The sequence below is a fragment of the Festucalex cinctus genome, chromosome 7, assembly GCF_051991245.1.
Source record: "Festucalex cinctus isolate MCC-2025b chromosome 7, RoL_Fcin_1.0, whole genome shotgun sequence".
NCBI lineage: Eukaryota > Metazoa > Chordata > Actinopteri > Syngnathiformes > Syngnathidae > Festucalex > Festucalex cinctus.
In genome coordinates, this window is record NC_135417.1 from 25841366 (window position 1) to 25860522 (window position 19157).

General features: G+C 39.6%; 1 protein-coding gene across 2 annotated transcripts in view; it reads left to right on the forward strand.

The window, feature by feature from the left end:
* The window catches only part of rspo3 (R-spondin 3), a 33245-nt gene extending 19771 nt beyond the window's left edge, over positions 1-13474 (forward strand). For both annotated transcript variants that reach the window (XM_077527922.1, XM_077527923.1), the window contains exons 4-6: positions 20-172; positions 2167-2352; positions 12498-13474. In XM_077527922.1, the coding sequence (XP_077384048.1) occupies positions 20-172; positions 2167-2352; positions 12498-12700 (542 nt within the window). In that variant the 3' untranslated portion in view covers positions 12701-13474. The remainder of the gene's footprint in view (positions 1-19; positions 173-2166; positions 2353-12497) is intronic.
* The last annotated feature ends 5683 nt before the right edge of the window (positions 13475-19157 follow it).

Sequence of the window (19157 nt, forward strand, 5' to 3'; positions counted from 1 at the left end):
ACCGTTTGTATTCGTATAGTTGCAGAGTGCCCTGCAGATTGTGTATTATGCGTGAACAGCGAGACGTGTACAATGTGCCAGCCGGGACTGTACCAGCTCAATGGAAGGTGCCATCGCATCTGTCCAGATGACTATGAACCCAATGACAAACTCATGGAGTGTGTACCGCAAGGTTAGTTCGTGTATACTACATGATCTCATGAAGAATAAAATAATGTATCAAATTTATATAGCGCTTTTTTTTTTTTTTTGCTTTCGCACACTCAAACCACTTCACAATGGACACATTATTCACAGTCTCGCACATTCGTACTCTAGTGGCGGTAAACTGTATATGTAATCACAGCTTACCTAGGAGCAGGCTGACGGCGGATGTAATAAGAGAATGAATCCTTGCCGCAGCTTGTTCTACAAACATGGTAACACTGAAAACTAATATTAGAAAAGAGTTTCCTACATTTGTTTGTTCCATCCTTGCCAGGCACGTACAATAGACACACAATCACTCCTGCTGTGTTTCTTTGGTCCATGCAGCATGGTTAGCTCGTTCCAACTGCACCAGAGTGCACTTAAAGAGATCGTTCGGCTTTTTTAACATGAATCTCAATTTGATCCTCACCTCCCGTGTGTGCGATCAGCACTGACTTACCCCTGACAGCGTTCTGTGACACCAGTTCTGGTCCGGCGTTGGACGAGAGGAAAATAGTCCAGCAAGCTGGCTGGGGTCTCGGAAATAAAGCGTTTTTCTTCTAAAAACTATTTGTTTTCAAAAGCGTGATACATTTCCATCACAATACTCTTTCCTGAAAAAAGTCAAGACGCCATTCCCGCCAGCCACTACTTTTCTGTTCGTTCGTATCCCTGCGCGGCGCCCTGTAGACAGTGAATTGACGCACTGCTACCAGCTGATCCTTCCGCTTGAAGTTGTTTGCCTTTTCGAAGGCGGAAGTATCAGCTAGCTGGCTGCAGTGCGTCGGTTAGCGCTCTACAGGGCGCCGCGCAGTGATACGAACGAACAGAAAAGTAGTGGCTGGCGGTAATGGCGTCTGACTTTATTCAGGAAAGAGTATTGTGATGGAAATGTATCACGCTTTTGAAAACAAATAGTTTTTAGAAGAAAAACGCTTTATTTCCGAGACCCCAGCCAGCTTGCTGGACTATTTTCCTCTCGTCCAACGCCGGACCAGAACTGGTGTCACAGAACGCTGTCAGGGGTCAGTCAGTGCTGATCGCACACAAGGGAGGTGAGGATCAAATTGAGATTCATGTTAAAAAATCCGAACGATCCCTTTAATGTACTTTATCCATTTTGGAGGATATGCTCCACACATGACAAACCACACTATAGGAGAAGTTGTGCTAGGTTCAGTTTTAGCTGAACAAAATTTGCCCAACTACTAAACTGTGAACAGGCCTTTATATCTCTTTTCCACCGTACAATACTTACTCATCATACAACAGCTATACTCTCTACTGACTTTCTGTTTGCAAAAGCACTATAATACACAACTGTCTCAGAAAATTAGAATATTGTGATAAAGTCCTTTATTTTCTGTAATTCAATTAAATAAGCAAAAATACCATACATTCTGGATTCATTACAAATCAACTGAAATATTGCAAGCCTTTTATTATTTTAATATTGCTGATTATGGTTTATAGCGTAAGAAAACTCAAGTATCCTATCTCAAAATATTAGAATATTTCCTCAGACCAAGTTAAAAAAAAATGCCATAATCAGCAATATTAAAACAATAAAAGGCTTGCAATATTTCAGTTGATTTATAATGAATCCAGGATGTATGGCATGTTTGCTTATTTAATTGCATTACAGAAAACAAATGACTTTATCACAATATTCTAATTTTCTGAGACAGTCCTGTATACTATTTCTAGTACCCGGTCAGTCAGTGTTTTGAAGACCCTTAATTTCTGACCGCCTAACCACCCCAAATCGAATTGAGAGAGCCCAGACAAGCTGAGTCTGACTAGAAAAAAAACTAGGAGAGTGCTTTTCCTTATAAAATAAAATCTGAGTAAGAAAATGGTTCAAACAAGTCCATTGCTCGTCATCACAACAACCACCGCCACCAATGCAGTACATCCTAAACACAAGAAACATGCCTGTGTCACACCGCCTCATCTTCATTTTCAACTTATTTTCAGTGCACTGCCAAGTGGCTGAGTGGAGCGAGTGGAGTCCCTGCTCTCGGTCAGGTAGAACCTGTGGCTTCAAGCGGGGGCAGGAGACCCGCACACGGCAGGTCTTGCAGTACCCATCGCCTTTTGGCAGACCATGTCCTGAGATCTCTGAAATCAAAGACTGTGTGGTCACCAGGAGAACATGTCCAGGTTAGTAGAACATGGATGAAGACGAAAATAAGAGCAGAATAGCCTTGCCATGGAATAGCAATATTGTCTAGTTATGCTATTAGACCTGAATATAGGATGATCAGAGGTGTGAAATCTGTCAGTTGATGGAAATCCATCAAGAACAGATGCCCGTTTTGTTGACAAATAACGAATGACGGGAAATGCCGAAAAATGAAGGATTGACGGAATAGGTTTTTCATCCGTCAATGTAGTCATCAATAACTGGTCACTGGCAGAATTCGCTGACGACTCAAACTTGGGTTATGCTTGACGCGTCCGCACGGCCCGCATGGCTCCATGCAGCAAAATCCCTTTACTTTCAGAAACCAAGCCCCCTCCATGCAGCATCCGCATTGCCCACATTTTCCGCACTGCATATCTGCGAGAATTTGTAACCTACACGGATGACAGATGTATATAGTATGGCAACCTTGCATAAAGTTCTGTAGTTTTGCTTGGTCTGGAGAGGTGCTGTGAAGGCAACGGGAGTGAGGATATTGGAGGATGAGGTTGACGGAAGAGGAGAATAGACTGTTGCACGCTCGCCGCTTGACCAGATTTATTTTTGCAACACTACAATAATAACCTGAACTGCCAGTCGGCTCTTACGGCTGAGGGCAGGGGGCAGCCATCTTTCATTGCCTCTGTTGCTATCAACTTTTGCCAATAAATTAAGAGAAGAAGAACTGTAAGAAATCTAATTTTTAATCCTTTATTTGATCGGGTTGCATCACTCAATTAACAGTTAATTAGTTTATTTGAAATATGATGTTAACATAACTCACCAGTTCATCACGATAAAAACAATGACAGTGTGATGGAATGACAGACCACTGATGGTCCTAAAATAGCGGCAGTAATTTAGTGATGCCATCGGCGCGGTTAGTATGATGGATTGACTATTACAGTTTGATTTTAGCTTAAAATAATGACGGAAGGGTGCCCCGGCTGTTAGCAAATGACCCACTAACAAAATTGATGCGCCCATCTCTGGTATTAATAGTTCAAAAACGAGATATCCCAAGTAGTTGTTGCTGTTAACCTGTCAGTCATTTAGCCGTTAGTGTGAAGCGTGGACAATATTGTGTCCAGACCTCTCTGCTTTTCCAATCACAGCTAGTCCTTCTTCCGCTCAGGACTATGACTGTTTACTCAGAGGATTTTCTTTGTGGTTAGAGGGAGGACAGTTGGGTTGGGGTAAACGGGGGGCATGCATGATGTCGCAATCGGGATATTTCACGATTCCCATGCGATCTCTTGGGATTTTAAAACAGTAGGAAACTACAAACTACCTACCGAGTAAACTTGATCATTTCCATACAACGGAGAGAAAACTGCCCTCAGACAGACTTGTCTCTATATAAATCCCTATGCTTTGTTTTCTATGTCAACCATGTGTGTGGTTGCTGAGGTCCTTGGTGGCTACAGCTGGTTGTTTTGTAGCCGGGCTCTGTAGTGTTAAATGACAGATCGCAGACAAGCTCAGATCCAGCTCCCCGGGGCCTCACATTTGCAGAACAAACACGTGTGTGCGTGCGTGCGTGTGCGTGCGTGCGTGATGCAGCAAAAAGTCAGTTCACGCTGGAGCAGAAACAGCCAGCCCAACATCAACATCCTCCCGCAGGGAGGCACGCGGCGATCAGCGGATCAGTATTGGTTTATCCCCACAGCTGCCAACACACACACACTCACGCACGCACGTGCATGCACACGCACACACACCCCAACCAATACGCAATTTCAAACAAGTGCTATACATTTGCTACAGTTTCTTTCTTGTACGCTGCTGTTTTGGTGCTGTGCGGCCAGTTCGACTTTTGTGACACGCTGCCATCACTCATGGTGATAAATGGTGAGGAGTCCAATAGGTTGGTGTGATTTGTATTAAGGACAGTGACATGTTCATTCTGTCCCCCTGTCTTCCAACACCAAAGAAAACATGATCATCTAATGCTCCCTGTCAGTTGAAATGGAAAGTGGTTTTATTATTTTTCTTTACATTAATTTTTTCTACGCAGCCCCAGTAGTCTAAACACGATATTCTATTATATTATTCTATATAATTATATTCAATTTTGTCTAATTTTTGTACATTTACAGGGGTCATACGTTTGCCCCCTTGTCCTTGATAGTTAACCCGATTTATTTTCAAACTTGGACTGTACCATCTCAACACCTGGGACAAGATAAGGGGGGAAAAAAAATATTTAGTTTTCAACGTACTATATGATGGGGGTGGGGCATCAAATTTTGAATTTAAAAATTCTTTTGTAACGAAGTATTACCGGTTGTACGAATCATCTCGAGCCACGACAATTTGGAGACATATATAACAGCCCATGATGTACAAATTAGTCTTCTGAAGCCATATGCTAAAATTAACACCAAGTCCCTCATTTTGATTTACTTTGGAATTTGTCACAATTTTTTTGGGCCCTTTTATAGAGGTCATATTTCAATGAACTCCTCCTACGGAATTCATCTGATCAACTGAACAGGAAGTTTGTCATCTTGAATTTATTCGGGAAATTGTGCACAATTTTTGGCCTTTTACAGAGGCCATATTTTAATGAATATGCATGAAACCTTGCACACATATAAGGCCTGGCAAAAACATTAATATTTTAGAGGGTTCTTGTCCTTTGTTGTACGAGTACCCCAACGTGCAAGTACCCCAACATGGCCAGGATTCCGAGGGCCCTTTATAGCTGCTTGTAGCTCTAGTTAACACTATGTTTGTGGAATATCAGTCAAGTGTAACACTTCTCTTTACCTTCATTCCTAATATACAATTCCTCATATTATTATAAATTCTTTTCTTCAGGTCTAAATTTTGGAAAGAAAGGAAGCACACTGACACGATGCAGCCTGTGTTTATCTGTGCTTGGTGTGATAACCAGTAGCCTTAGCTCTTAGGGGATCTGTGGCGAATGAGAGCTAATTATCTGTTTTGCGCTTCCTCTCCTCACTGTTTACGTTCTGCGCACACTAGGGGGTCAGTGTTCCGACCTCAATGAGCCCGCTGTAATCCTCCAGCAGCCCTTAGACACTGATACATCCTCCTCCTCTCTCCCTTTTTTCCTCCTCCCTCTCACATTGCTTTACCCATCAACTTTACTACACAGCTTCTTATTTCACCATCCACGCTCCTCCAGTTGGCATAGGGATTATTTTCCCCCTGTCCATTATTTCAGATAATCTTCACCTGTGAAATCGTTGTAATCCATTACTTCCTTATTTTGGCTCTCGGAAACTAAACATAATTATGTGGCGGAGTCTGAGCTAACGGAACAGGGTATGATGCTGAAAGACAGAGAGACAATTTAAGAACCGGTACCGCTCTAGTTTCACGTGACAACACTGCAAAAGAAGAATACTTTTCATTGCCTGAATTAAAGCTATGACACAAGGAGCGAGGCATGTAAAAGCTAAGGATAAAGAAAGAAACTCGGGTCAGCTTTAGTCTGCTCAACAGCCGAAGCTTGTGAATGTTCACACACAAAGAATCAATCAATCAATCAAACTTTATTTATATAGCACCTTTCATACATTCAAAATGCAACTCAAAGTGCTGAACGTCCATAATACAATAAAAAGAAAAGGAAAAAGCCCCCCCAATCCCAATGATCGTACCCACAGACACACCCAAAACACAACGGACACACGAAAACCACAACATGGCGGGGCACAGAAGTACCCTGTAAGGAAAGACACCCAGGAGGAGTTTGTCCACAGTGAGAGGCATGAAGACCAGCCATCCCTCTCAGTGTGGAGGCTCCTCATGAAGAAACACAAGCTAAAAATTTATTAACTACCAAATAAAAACATTTAAACACTAAAAGAAAACAGTTAAACACTATAGAAAAATAAATAAATAAAAACAAAGCTACAAACAATATAGATTCAAATAGTTAAATAAATAAAAGGGGATAAAAAGAAAAAAGAAAAAAAAGATCAATCAAATGCCAAACTAAAAAAGTAAGTCTTAAGCCTCCTCTTAAAAACATCAATATTCTCTGCACACCTGATGCCCTCCGGCAGGCTATTCCATAGGTGAGGACCATAGTGGCTAAAGGCAGCTTCACCATGTCTTGGTCCTCACCTTAGGAACAGTTAAAAGGCCACTGCCAGAAGACCTCAGGGGTAATAGGGTAAAAGCAAGTCAGATCAATAAGATGGGCCAAGACCGTTAAGACATTTCAAAACTAATAAAAGTATCTTAAAATCAATCCTGAAACGCACGGCGAGCCAATGCAGCGATTTTAAAACAGGTGCAATGTGGTCCCGTCCTCCGGTCCCCGTCAGCACACGTGCAGCTGAATTATGAAGGAGCTGTAGAACTGAAATATTCTTTTTGGGAAGACCAGAGAGCAGGGAATTACAGTAATCTAAACGAGAAGAAATAAAAGCATGCATCAGCAACTCCATGTTGGCCTGTGAGAGAAACGGCCACAGAAACACATTTCCTCATCCGCCACCATCTCTCTCAATTTAATGCAGGCTAAATTGTTTTTCAATCGACCTGCTGTTCACTCCTGTGTATCTCTGTATGTGAACAGACTGTGTGCCCACCCAGTTTAACCTTTTAACTCCCACCATCACACATGTGCACACAGAGGGTGCTCATTTTCAGTGATGTATCCTACATCCTGCGGAACCCTAAGCAGGAACAGTGTTGCGTTAAAGTCCACACCCGTGCGTAAACATGTCCACTACAGAAAGCTATACAGTACATATAAAGCACCTAGGACAGATACACACTCACACATACATCTTTCATCGTAACATCCCAGCAGCTTTTGCCGCTGGCATTCCTCTCGTTGGGCAGCACATAGCCTTTAATCCAACCATGGCTCCCGCCAAAAGCTCCCCGGACGTCAGAACGCTTGCCACAGAGGATGTGCCACCAATAAACCACACTGTGCCCCCTTGAGAATGTGTGTGTGACTACACGCATGCAACCACCGAAGAACCCCTCTACTCTATTATAGCACAGCGTTGGGGAATCCAGGTCCAGGAAGTCAAATCCCTGCCACAGATTGGCTTTAGTGACAGGTGCTTCTACTCATTTGTTGAGTAGAAACACCTTAGATAAAGCCACATAGTTTCAGGGTTTTTACTTTCTGGACCTGGATTCTCCAACTCTAGCATTACTGGTTTCTGAAAATGGAACTAATTGGGTTTGAAACTTGGGTGACACAGTGACCATTTTTTTACTTGACTAACAGCTTTTACGAGCCAAAAGCTAATGTACTGTATACCATGTTGGATTTGGTTTTATTTACCTGCACAACATATATGCATGCCAGCAAAGCCCTCTTAGATTAGGGATATTAATGATTAGATAGGGGTTTAACTACAAATACAAAAAAAAAAATACAAAATACTCGCAAACTGAAATTCTCAAACATCATAGAAAGTGCACAATAATCACTGAAATGGATGCCCAAGATGCATGTCTGAAAAATAATGAGCAGGCCTATCCAGGAGTGTCAAACTAATTTTTGTGCAGGGCCACGTTGCACTAGGGATGTAACGATATCCAAACATCACGATACGATATTATCACGATATGAAGGTCACAATACGATAATTATCACGATATTGTGGGGGCGTTGGCGATATACACCACCTCCAATCTCTAATAACAATATTGAGGCACTTACTTGCTAATGCAAGCACACATTGATCACTCACAAGCAAATTAGGTTCCCCTTCATCTGACAATTCGCATAGATTTCAAACATAGAAGGCCAAAACATCCCTAATGAAAATTAAATTGCACTAATAAACTAGCCACTAGAGGGTGCTAGAACTGCACAAATGGAAATCAACCTGACTAAATTGAAGGATTGCTAGTTGGAAAATCAAAAGTCAAGGATAATATTTTGTTCAAGTTACAAGGGGTAACAAGAAAATTATGCAAAATCTCAATGTTCTTATTTATTACACATGACAATTGAAAATTTGGTACAGACTTTGGCAAGGGTATTGGAAGTTGTCACACATTATTTGCTTTCGGGGACCACATTAAAGGATGTGACGGACGCACGGGCACCTGTCTACAAAAATAGGGCCTTTAAAAATGAAACAGTTTAGAGAGGATAAAATGAAGTCCATTTTATAGAACTGCAATCCTACTCCTGTGAAATTGTAATGTCGCCTTCACTCATAGACTGGACAGTGTGACTGCTAAAGCCCGCTTCGGGGAATGTGCTGTGTCTGTTGACAGTGTTACAAAACCCTCTAGATGTGTCTCATTGCGCACTTGTCAAAACACAGTTTACAAAAAGCCATCAGAAACAGTTCCAACAAACCAAATGCATGTAGGTTTTGATAAACACTCTACTAATCATCTCAACCCGGCATGGATTAAGTTTCTCCTCTGGCTCCACAAAAACACCGTGTCTACAATATGACTAATCCAGCCAACTTGTTGTAAATAGTTATGGTGTCAGAAAAGGAAAAACAATGAGAGCGAAGGGGACTTCCTGTGTTTATAGAGGGCCGGGGGCAGACCCTGAATGAGTCAGTGCACCGATTACACTGCCTCCATCCATCCATTGAGCCGTCTATCCAATAGCCTCATGTAATTTCATTTAATGTGATCTCAACAAAATAGTTCAATATCACTATTACAACTATTAATACTGGGTAGGCACATAGTAGTACCCAAATTATATTTTTGCACATACACTTACAAATGTTAGGTACACTTGCACAATATGTTCAACTCCAGTACATGAGCTGGATCAAAATAATGTGCCTGTACATAAACAATTTATCATAGTTTAAGACAACATTTTGCTGATATTGGGTGGAATCCTTGAACCAGCAGCCCCGCTTTTCAGGAGACAAAAAAAAGACATTTGTTTAACCATTAAGGTTGCATTTGATTTGATTAATAATTTTTTTTAAAAAGTTGTCATTTTAAAGAATAACAATTTCATACATAATACATCATTACCACATTGGGGGAGGACAGCGGGGAGACATCTCATTCTCTCTCTCCCTTTATCTCTTTCTCCTTCTCCCCTGCGTCTGTGCCTACTGCAGACTTCAGCAGTTTCACAATCCCCCAAAGCGGCCAGCCAAGCGCCCCAACAGGCAGCGCTGCTCAATTCCACTCACACATGAACAGCAGCGGCGCAAAAACAGGAAAAAGGGCCTCTGCACTCGCAGGACCCGTCTCCAACCTTCCTGAGACTGGATCTTGTTATTATCATTATTACTGTATACTGTAGCTCAAGCAGAGATAAACCTTCAGCATACCAAAACTCTTGGTTTTGTTTATGAGATGTTGCAAGAGCAGATACTTGGAGGGGTTTATTTAAAGGCTTTCTATTTTGGACAATGGCCTGCTCATTCACGACAGAGAGGGTAGCAACAGATGATGTGCTTGGAACGGCAATGGAATTGCTGTTAAAGACTGACCCCTACTGGTCGTTATGTACAATGACCTTAAGGTGCCATGATTGCAACCACTGTTCATAAGCAATATTTAGTTTATTACTTACTAATTACTTATATTCACTATTCACTTAACCTGCATATTGTACAGTACTGTAAAATTTAATTATTTACATAAATTGTCTGAATTGTTAAATATAGCAATGCTCTGTAACTGTCAAATAACGTAGAGAAATTGTAATGTGTCCTGCGATTGTTGTACTTGACAAAAGTCAACTGGGATAGGCTTTAAATCACCTATGACCTAATGAGCATAAGCGGTATAGAAAGTAGATGGATATAGATACATTCAAATACAGTACTATTGCTAGACTAGAAAAACTGCTTTTCATGATAGACAAGTTTAGTTAAGAAAATTTTTCCCCCTCTCTTATGTTCAAGATGGAAACAACAACAAATTGTTTGGGACCACTTATCAGTGATGCCAACTTGGCGACTTTCTCACTAAATATGTTTTGTTTTGTTTTGTTTTGTTTTGTTTTGTTTTGTTTTGTTTTGTTTTGCAAAAGCGACTAGCGTCAAATCAAGCAACTTTTTCCGGTGTTCTGGATGATATTCTAGCATTTAACAATACAGGACAAGATTGCTTTATGTGAGTAATGTGGGTCTAGACAAAACATTTAAACTGACCGTGTGTAATATTTAGCGCCATCTAGTGACAAACTAGTAATTCATTCAATTTAAAAATCCACTATTTTTTCAATAATTATATCACTACTTACAGTATATTACATGGCTGGAGCCTCGCCTTACAAAAGGCTGACAACTTCCTGCTACGGCTGCCCAAACAACAACTTCGCAAACGTAGTTAGCCCTGGTGGTGCTTATATCTAGTATCAGACCCAATGGGTCGACCGCCACTTAACCTACAGCTGGGGCCTGCAGGTGGTCGTTGATGAGTCCAGTCGCTTGTCACCTCGCATTGCTCTCGCAAGACACCTGTGCGTGCTTTGAAATCTATTCATTTCGGCGGCATTCTATGATATAGCGACATCTAGTGGCACTGTACCTTTGTTATTTTCAGAAGTGATACAAACCAAAAAAACACAGATTTGTAGTTCTAAACATATTTAGACGTGGGAGAGCCAAAAAGTGAGTAAAAAGCTTACTCACTTTTTGGCCCTCCCACGTTGTTCCTCTCTCCTACAGCGTACATTACAATTACATAAAAATTGCCAATTATTCAATTAGGCGATTACATTATTTAGCCACTTTTAGTGACTTTGAGGATAGAAAATAGCTACTTTCCTTAGTGGGAAGTTGGCAACTCTGCTACTTCTCAGAGGTAATACAGTATATAGTAGACAGTTAAAATAATACCTCAGGGACAGTGCTAGTCAGTATGCTGCATTACTGTCTTTGGAAATAATAAATATTTTGGAGCTTCTACATTGGAACTCATGGGAGTTGTGCTGGAATCCCTAATGTGGTGGCCTAACATGGTGGCCAGAGAGTCTTGTTAGATGAAGGTTAAGGCACTGGGAATCCAGACCATGCACGAGTTAAGCAAGGTGATTACAGCTGTAATATGCTTAACTCCAATGAAAGCAAAGTACATTATAGTACAGTCTGTACAGAACTGACACCGGTTTGCTGAGTTACTTAAATTAGTATTCCAGTAATACTGGTGTTTCAGTTTATGGCACCCAGTAGTTTAAGGCATGCAGTATTGTATATTATTGGTTAGGGGTGTAACAATAAGAGTAATATCGTGATATTAAAACTGCCACAATATCGGCGTCGTCATGTTCACAATATTTAAAGAGAACAACATCTGATAAAAAAAAAATTAAAAAAAAGTCAGGTTGATTTCCATTTGTGCAGTTCTAGCACCCTCTGGTGACTAATTTGGTAGTGGAATTTAATTGTCATTAGGGATGTTTTGGCCTTCCTATGTTTATAATCTGTGCTAATTGTCAGATGAAGGTGAACGTAATGTGCTTGTGAAGCGAGTCAATTTTTGGAGGAACTCAATGTGTGCATGCTTTAACTCTTTTACTGCCACACGTTACAAAAAAAAAATTTAAGATGAAAAAGGCTTTGATCATTTACATCATCCTTCAAAACATTCAATTTCATCAGATTTCATCATGTTTCATTGTAATCTCATACCCAATGAGCCCATTTAAAAGAGATACAATGCTGCCATCTGCTGGCCATAGATAGTGAGTGTTTTTGATTCCACAACTCATTGACCAGGCAGCGCCTGCTGCACTTAGACGGTGAACTGCCCATTGATTTAAAAAAAAAACAACAACAACAAAAACATAGTTGACATCATTTAACGTTTATGGCGGCATACATTGTGATTTTACTCATCGTTATGAAATGTTTTTGGCGGTCAAAGAGTTAACAAGTAAGCGCCTCAATATTTTATTAGAGATTGTAGGTGGTTTACATGCATTGCTGTTATAATAATTATCGTATCGTGACCTTCATATCGTGATATCGTATTGTGATGTTTGGATATTGTTACATCCCTATTGTAGGTATACACAGTTGCATTTAGAGATTGTAGTCTTTTGCAATTGCTGGTTTGTTGTAATTGTATTATTGTTAATTTTTTATTTTATGCGTTCCTGTAAAGGGTTTTGTGACAGCTGTATAAATAAAGATGTCTTCACTTGACCAAATTTTGCCTTTTCTCAACATAGGACGAAGGCCAAATGATCGCAAACAACGGCGGAATCGGAACAACCGCAAAGAGACCAAGGTTGTCAGAAGGGAGAGGAAACGAGAGCGCGAAAGGGCTCGAGACACGGGAGACCGCCAGGACGTCAGGAACAAAACAGAGCACAGACGTCGGCGAGGTCATGACCCGGACCCATTCTCCCCTGAGGAAGGCCTTGTACAATAGTTCTGTGGACACGTTTAAGTCTAACACCTCCCACAACCTTCCTCCTCCTCTTACCTCTTCTCTGCCCCTCTCAACTCCTGTCCGCGGGGGTGTCGCTGCTACCTGTACGATTTGAATAAACTGTTAATGCACAAGCGGGATTGGGGCACTTGAGGCCTAAAGGATTCAAATGTTATTTTTTCTGTGTAGCTACTCTTCCTTTACTTCCACCACTGACTCATGTCTCATTTGAAAAATGAAAGAGACGCTGCTGAGACTGCTGCTGGTATTAAAGAACAAAGAAAATGTCAGCGTGGAAAAGCAGTAAGCAGTCAGAAAGACAATGTCACTTGTTGATATGGTTATTTAATGGAGCCCTGGTACAACGTTGTGCTCTTGGATTTTGAATGTAGATTTTGTAACATTATGTAGAACATTTTGTTGGTTTATTGTTCGTAATTTTTAGGTCCATCTACTTTATTTTATTTGGTGAAGAATTTTTAAAGACAAAAAATACAAGAGGATTTGTTCTTGCCATCTTGTGACCATTTCCTAATCCCCCTAGAAATTGATGTAGTGGAACCTTCACTGCCAAGTAAAAGAAAGCCAACATCTGGACAAAGTTAACTCATAACCTTTGAACACATGTTCTGTCATGGACACAAAACAAGTTTTATACATGTAAGAAAATAAATCTAATTCACCACAAGGTTTTTCTGTTTGCTTAAATTGAACTTGTGCTGCTCGACAAACATCCCAAAGCACCTGTATGTCAAATAAAACTAGAGGGTTTCAGCCTTGTTTCTTATCTGTTCTCACATACTGTATGACAGCTTTTGGAAATCACAGGTGTATTATCAAAATCTATAAGGATTAATCAGAAGAGTACAGACTACAAATAATTAACTCATTCACTGCCTTTGACAAGTATACTTGTCAATTGTATTTTTTAGAGCGGTGCTAAATGGGGGCGAATCTGAGCATGCTCCACTGTAAATATCAAACTTGGAAACAACTTTACTGATGCCCAACCACCGGTAGATGACATCATTGCCCCATTTTATAGGAAATAAACACAGTTTCAGAGTCCATGGGAGAAATGGCTGTATTTTGGCAAACCTACATTTTTCTGCTGTCAATTATAAAAGAACGGGACGGGACAAAAAGTAGGGAGTCTATTCTGTTATTTGGTAGATTCGGTTTATATATAATTATTGAATGTAATATCACGTGAGTATTGGAAATGTAAACATTTTCTATAATGACTGGCAGTGAATGAGTTTTAATCAAATGTTTACCAAATGAGAGACCTGAAAGGGCCACACGCTCCTGTGTGGATTCATCTTTTCCATGTGCTTGTTTTCCCCGTTACTCCAGCTTTCTTCAAATGTGAATGAGTGAATACCTTTATTGTCATTGTAAATAGATACATACAACGAAATTAAAACGCCGCTCCAATAAAGTGCTTCATCTTTAAAACCACCATTAAAACCATACACAAACACAAATTTAAGAAATAAATAGTAAGAGCACCCTCCATCCATCCATCCATTTTCTTGACCGCGTATTCCTCACAAGGGTCGCGGGGGGTGCTGGCGCCTATCTCAGCTAGCTCTGGGCAGTAGGCAGGGGACACCCTGAACTGGTTGCCAGCCAATCGCAGGGCACACAGAGATGAACAACCACCCACACACACAAGCACACCTAGGGATAATCCAGAGCGCCCAATCAACCTGCCATGCATGTCTTTGGAATGTGTGAGGAGACCGGAGTACCCGGAGAAGACCCACGCAGGCACGGGGAGAACATGCAAACTCCACCCAGGAGGGCCGGAGCTTGGACTCGAACCCGAGTCCTCAGTAGTAAGAGCACACATTAGTTAAAAATTCTACTTATGGCTGTTTAAAAGAGTTACTACACTCGGGGAAAAAAAACTGTCTCTGTACCTACCAGTCCTGGTTCAAAGACAGTGTGGCATTAAATGTGTATTCTATGTGCCCCCACTAGTCTAAACAGTTAACAGTAAGTGACAAAATGGCCGCCCCCTGCAATTGGGTGGGTGGACAGGTGGATTTTGCTGAATTCTTATTCAATAAACACAATGATCATCAGAATGTAATATGTGGGCTGCATAGAACATATTGTGAAGACAATTTTTGAACTGACTTCCCCATTAAGCCCTGCTTTGTAATATTACTCACGTACAAATTAATTAACAGTCTTTCGATATGTAATCGTCCTAATAACGATAAGTGTTTCTCCGCTGTAAAAAAAAAAAAAAGTCTGTAGAATTAACAGTGAATTTCTGTCAAATCGTTACATAAAAAATGTGAATACAAAAACAATGAATCATTGTGTAATTTGCATTAATATGTAAAACTCTGAATCAAACAACTGTTGGTCACATGTTTTGGAGAATTCACAAATTACTGTAATTTAAACACAGATAAACTGTAAGACAAAAACATTGGGATGACACCATTAGCAGTGTTCGAATAACACTAAATGTCAGTAGGTTTTATGGTACATTTTCAAAAGAAACATGCATTTTACAAAGTCATATTACAGATAGGAATATTTAGATACAGTGTTCCCTCGTTTTCCGCTGGGGTTAGGTTCCAAAAAATACCCGCAATAAATGAAATCCGCAAAGTAGTTAGCTTTATGTTTTACAACTCTTATAAATGTTTTAGGGCTCTAAAATCCCCGACCGCACAATTTATACACTTTTCTCATTGAGGCATTTACATGTTCTCACATTTCTCCCTTGTTCAAACATTGACAATGTTCAAACCTTCATAAATTTTATAAAATGGGTATATTACTGTAAAAAAAAAATGCAAAATTGCACTTAAAAAAAAAAATCTGCGATACAGCGAGACCGCGAAAAGTGAACCGCGTTATAGCAAGGGAAGACTGTATACGGTCAAACCATGTGAATATAAAGGTTGAACTAAATGTATTATATTCATTTAAAATTGATATATTGTTGACCTAATTATCAATTTATCAGTACACTTTAAAAAAAAATTTCTGTTGTTCTACAGGAAAAAAAAAAGTGGCAGCTGTGGTGACCAGAATAATTCTGTTTAAAAAAAAAAAAAACTGCAGTCAACAGTCCTTTACTGATAAATCAACAACAGGGTGGTGTGGCTCAGTGCTAGAAGGGTCACCTTATAACCCTGAGGTTGGTGGTTTGATCCCAGCGCAGTGCAACTGTGTTGAAGATCCATGCGCAACATAATGAAACTCCTGTTGTTCATGATGCTGTGTAATCAGTCGGTGAATGACTTGTCAAAATGCAAAGCACTTTGAGGGCCTTGTAAGTAGGGATGTAACAATACTGGCAATATTGTGATATTAAAACTGTCACAATATCGTCATGTTCACGATAATTAAAAGCGACACATCTGTAAATAAAAAAAAAAAAAAAAAAAAAAAAAAAAAAAAAAAAAGAAAAAAAAAAGAAATCAGTTTGATTTCCATTTGTGCAGTTATAGCACCCTCTGGTGGCTATTTTATTTTATTTTTTAGTTCAGTTTCATTTTCATTACAGTAGAAATGTTTTGGCCCATCTATGTTTCAAATCCACATTAATGGTCAGATGAAGCGGATTGCAATATGCTAGTGAAGCAAGTCAGTATGTGGAAGTATGAGGAACTCAATGTGGGCTTGCATTAGCGAGTAACTGCCTCAATAAGTGTTATTAGAGATTGAAGTATGCATTATTGTTATGTACAAAAGCACAATATTGTGTTTTTTTTTTTAAGTATGAGCTTTTTTTTTTTTTTTTTACAATATTGTGACCTTTTTTTAAATATCACCAACCTCCCCACAATATCGTAATAATTATCATATCGTGAGTTCATATCATGATATTGCATCGTGATATTTGGATATCATTACATCCTTACTTGTAAGGTGGGAAAGCACTATACAAATAGAGTACCAAGAACATGCTGCTTTCATTTGTAAATTAAATTCAGGTAAAATTTTGAAACAGTTACTGTTTATCATACATTAAATACCAGTAAAATGTACAAGTTGGTCTATAAAGTTGTTTTGCACTGTATTTTTATTTATTTATTTATTTTTGTTATTTTACAGTGTATGAAAGCTCTAATAGTCTGAAGCAGTGGTGGGCAAACTCCTGTTCCTGTAGGTTTTGGACATTTCCCTGCTCCAATGCAAGCTGATTCCAATCAACAGGATTTTTATCAGGCTTATGCAGAGCTTGCTGATGAGCTGATCATATGCCAGCTGTGTTGCAGAAGGGAAACATCCAAAACCTGCAGGACTCCAGCCCTTGCGGACAGAGTAGAGTGTGCCCAACCCCAGTCTTCTGGAGTTAGGGTTATCTAACTCGAAGTTCTACGAGGAGGTTAGTTGTCACCAAATCCTATAGGAGAAGAATCATAGACTCCACCACAAATTGAAGCACAGAACGACAATTGTGTTTGAATTTAGAACGTGTGAATATATATGCACAGGTTTCACTCACAATCAGTAAATACTACTACTACTAATAATAATAAATAAATAGCAAATAACAGTACACTGAGATCTAAGGAAAATAAACAAAATGAACAAACATATTCGAACTCAGTCCAAAGTTCAACCAAAATGTGTAACACCCACTGAGTGCACAAAAACATAAATAAATAAATACATAAATAAATAAATAAAACTAAAATTGTCCTACCACCCCTTCAAAACTCAGTGTTCAACTCAAGACAGCCAACGTTGCAGCGTTGAGTAGAGATGAGAGCGGAATTGACGATGCAGGAACCAGAGCGAATGACGAAGATTTCACGTTGGAGTAGAACAGCAGGAATTCGGGTCCCAAAGAAGCCTCAATTAAAACTCATTTGCTCCCAATAACGTGTAAATACGTTTTTTGTTGTTGTTGTTTTTAAATGTTTTAAGTATCCCAAAGACGTATTTATTTATTTATTTATTTATTTTTATGCTAGAGCATACAGAAGGCTATGATTCAGCCTCTCAACTGCAAACGGTTGCAGAAATGGTAGTTACTACACAAACGGCCAGCAGGTGGCAGCAGAGCAAAGGAGAGCAACCAGGCCCATCTAGAAAAAAAAAGCTAAATTACAATTTGAAAAAAGATTTGTGAAAACTGATGAAACTTAGCTCTCTTCTAATGCTAATTGCTGCAAAACGGAAACAGATAGAAACATACTTTTTTTTCCTGATGAATGAAGAGACTTTAATCTTTCTTGCTTTTATAGCAATTAAACACAATATTCTGTGAGCCTTGCAAAATCAGTCAAAATCCAGTAAAACAGCCGGGAGCGAACGGGATTGCTTCTGTGAAAATGGCTGGGAGTCAATGAGTTAAAACCCACCACCCAATCTGAAGAAAAAAAAAAAAAAAAAAAAAAAATGTGCAGAGAATTACTGACTATTACACTACATAACTAATTTACTAGCTTAATATAAAACCACATTTACATCCATCCATCCATTTTCTTGACCGCTTATTCCTCACAAGGGTCACGGGGGGTGCTGGAGCCTATCTCAGCTGGCTTTGGGCAGTAGGCGGGGGATACCCTGGACCGGTTGCCAGCCAATCGCAGGGCACCACATTTACACTAAAAAAAAATAAATTAAAAAAATAAATAAAATAAAAATAAAAAACATCAAAATTGCATAACTCAACTATAAAGGTGCCTGTCAAGTGCCTTCTTCAGCAGAGGCACTGCATAATTTCAGTCTGTTACTACGCATTGTGAGACAATATTGTTGACCTTCTTAACAAGCCTTCTTCTGATGGTTTTTGTAACTCATTCCAGCCTTTAACATAGTGAGGCTGGAAGGTGAGAAATTATTTCCTAGCATAGAAGTTCTTCATACACATGCAGAGTTGAGCTCAGGCGCCCTGGTAAGTGTTTGTGCACAACTCTATATTCAGCCTATAACCATAATCAACAAGCTGCAATAAATAAAAGACCCTTTGTGAGCAAACTTACAATTTCATAAGAGTAACAACAGGGGTAAATTATAAAGTGCTTTGTTCACTATATGATGTAGTAAACCACTATATACAAAGCAGTCCATTTACCAAAGATTGCTTTATTGCAATTATGTCATTTTATGGCATACTTATTCAGGAACAGCTTTCTTTTGTACTGTTATTTAGAGAAAGTTAAGCACCCATATTGTGTTTACACATGGTTGTATTGAGTATAGCAGGCCTGTCTTTCTTCACAAGTTGGACTATTGCAACAATGAGATAAGAAACTGATCTTTGGCATTTTTACGTATGTTGAACTTCTGTATTTTGAACCTCGATGTGAATAATTCAAAGGGTGGGAAGGTTTTGACATTTGAATGAGATAGAATGGTGTGATGGCCCAAGCCCGTCCAATAAGGCGGGTTCACTTTTTGTGGTCTCGCTGTTTAGCGGGATTTTAGTGCAATTTTGCATGCATTTTGATTTTACAGTAATGTATCTATTTTA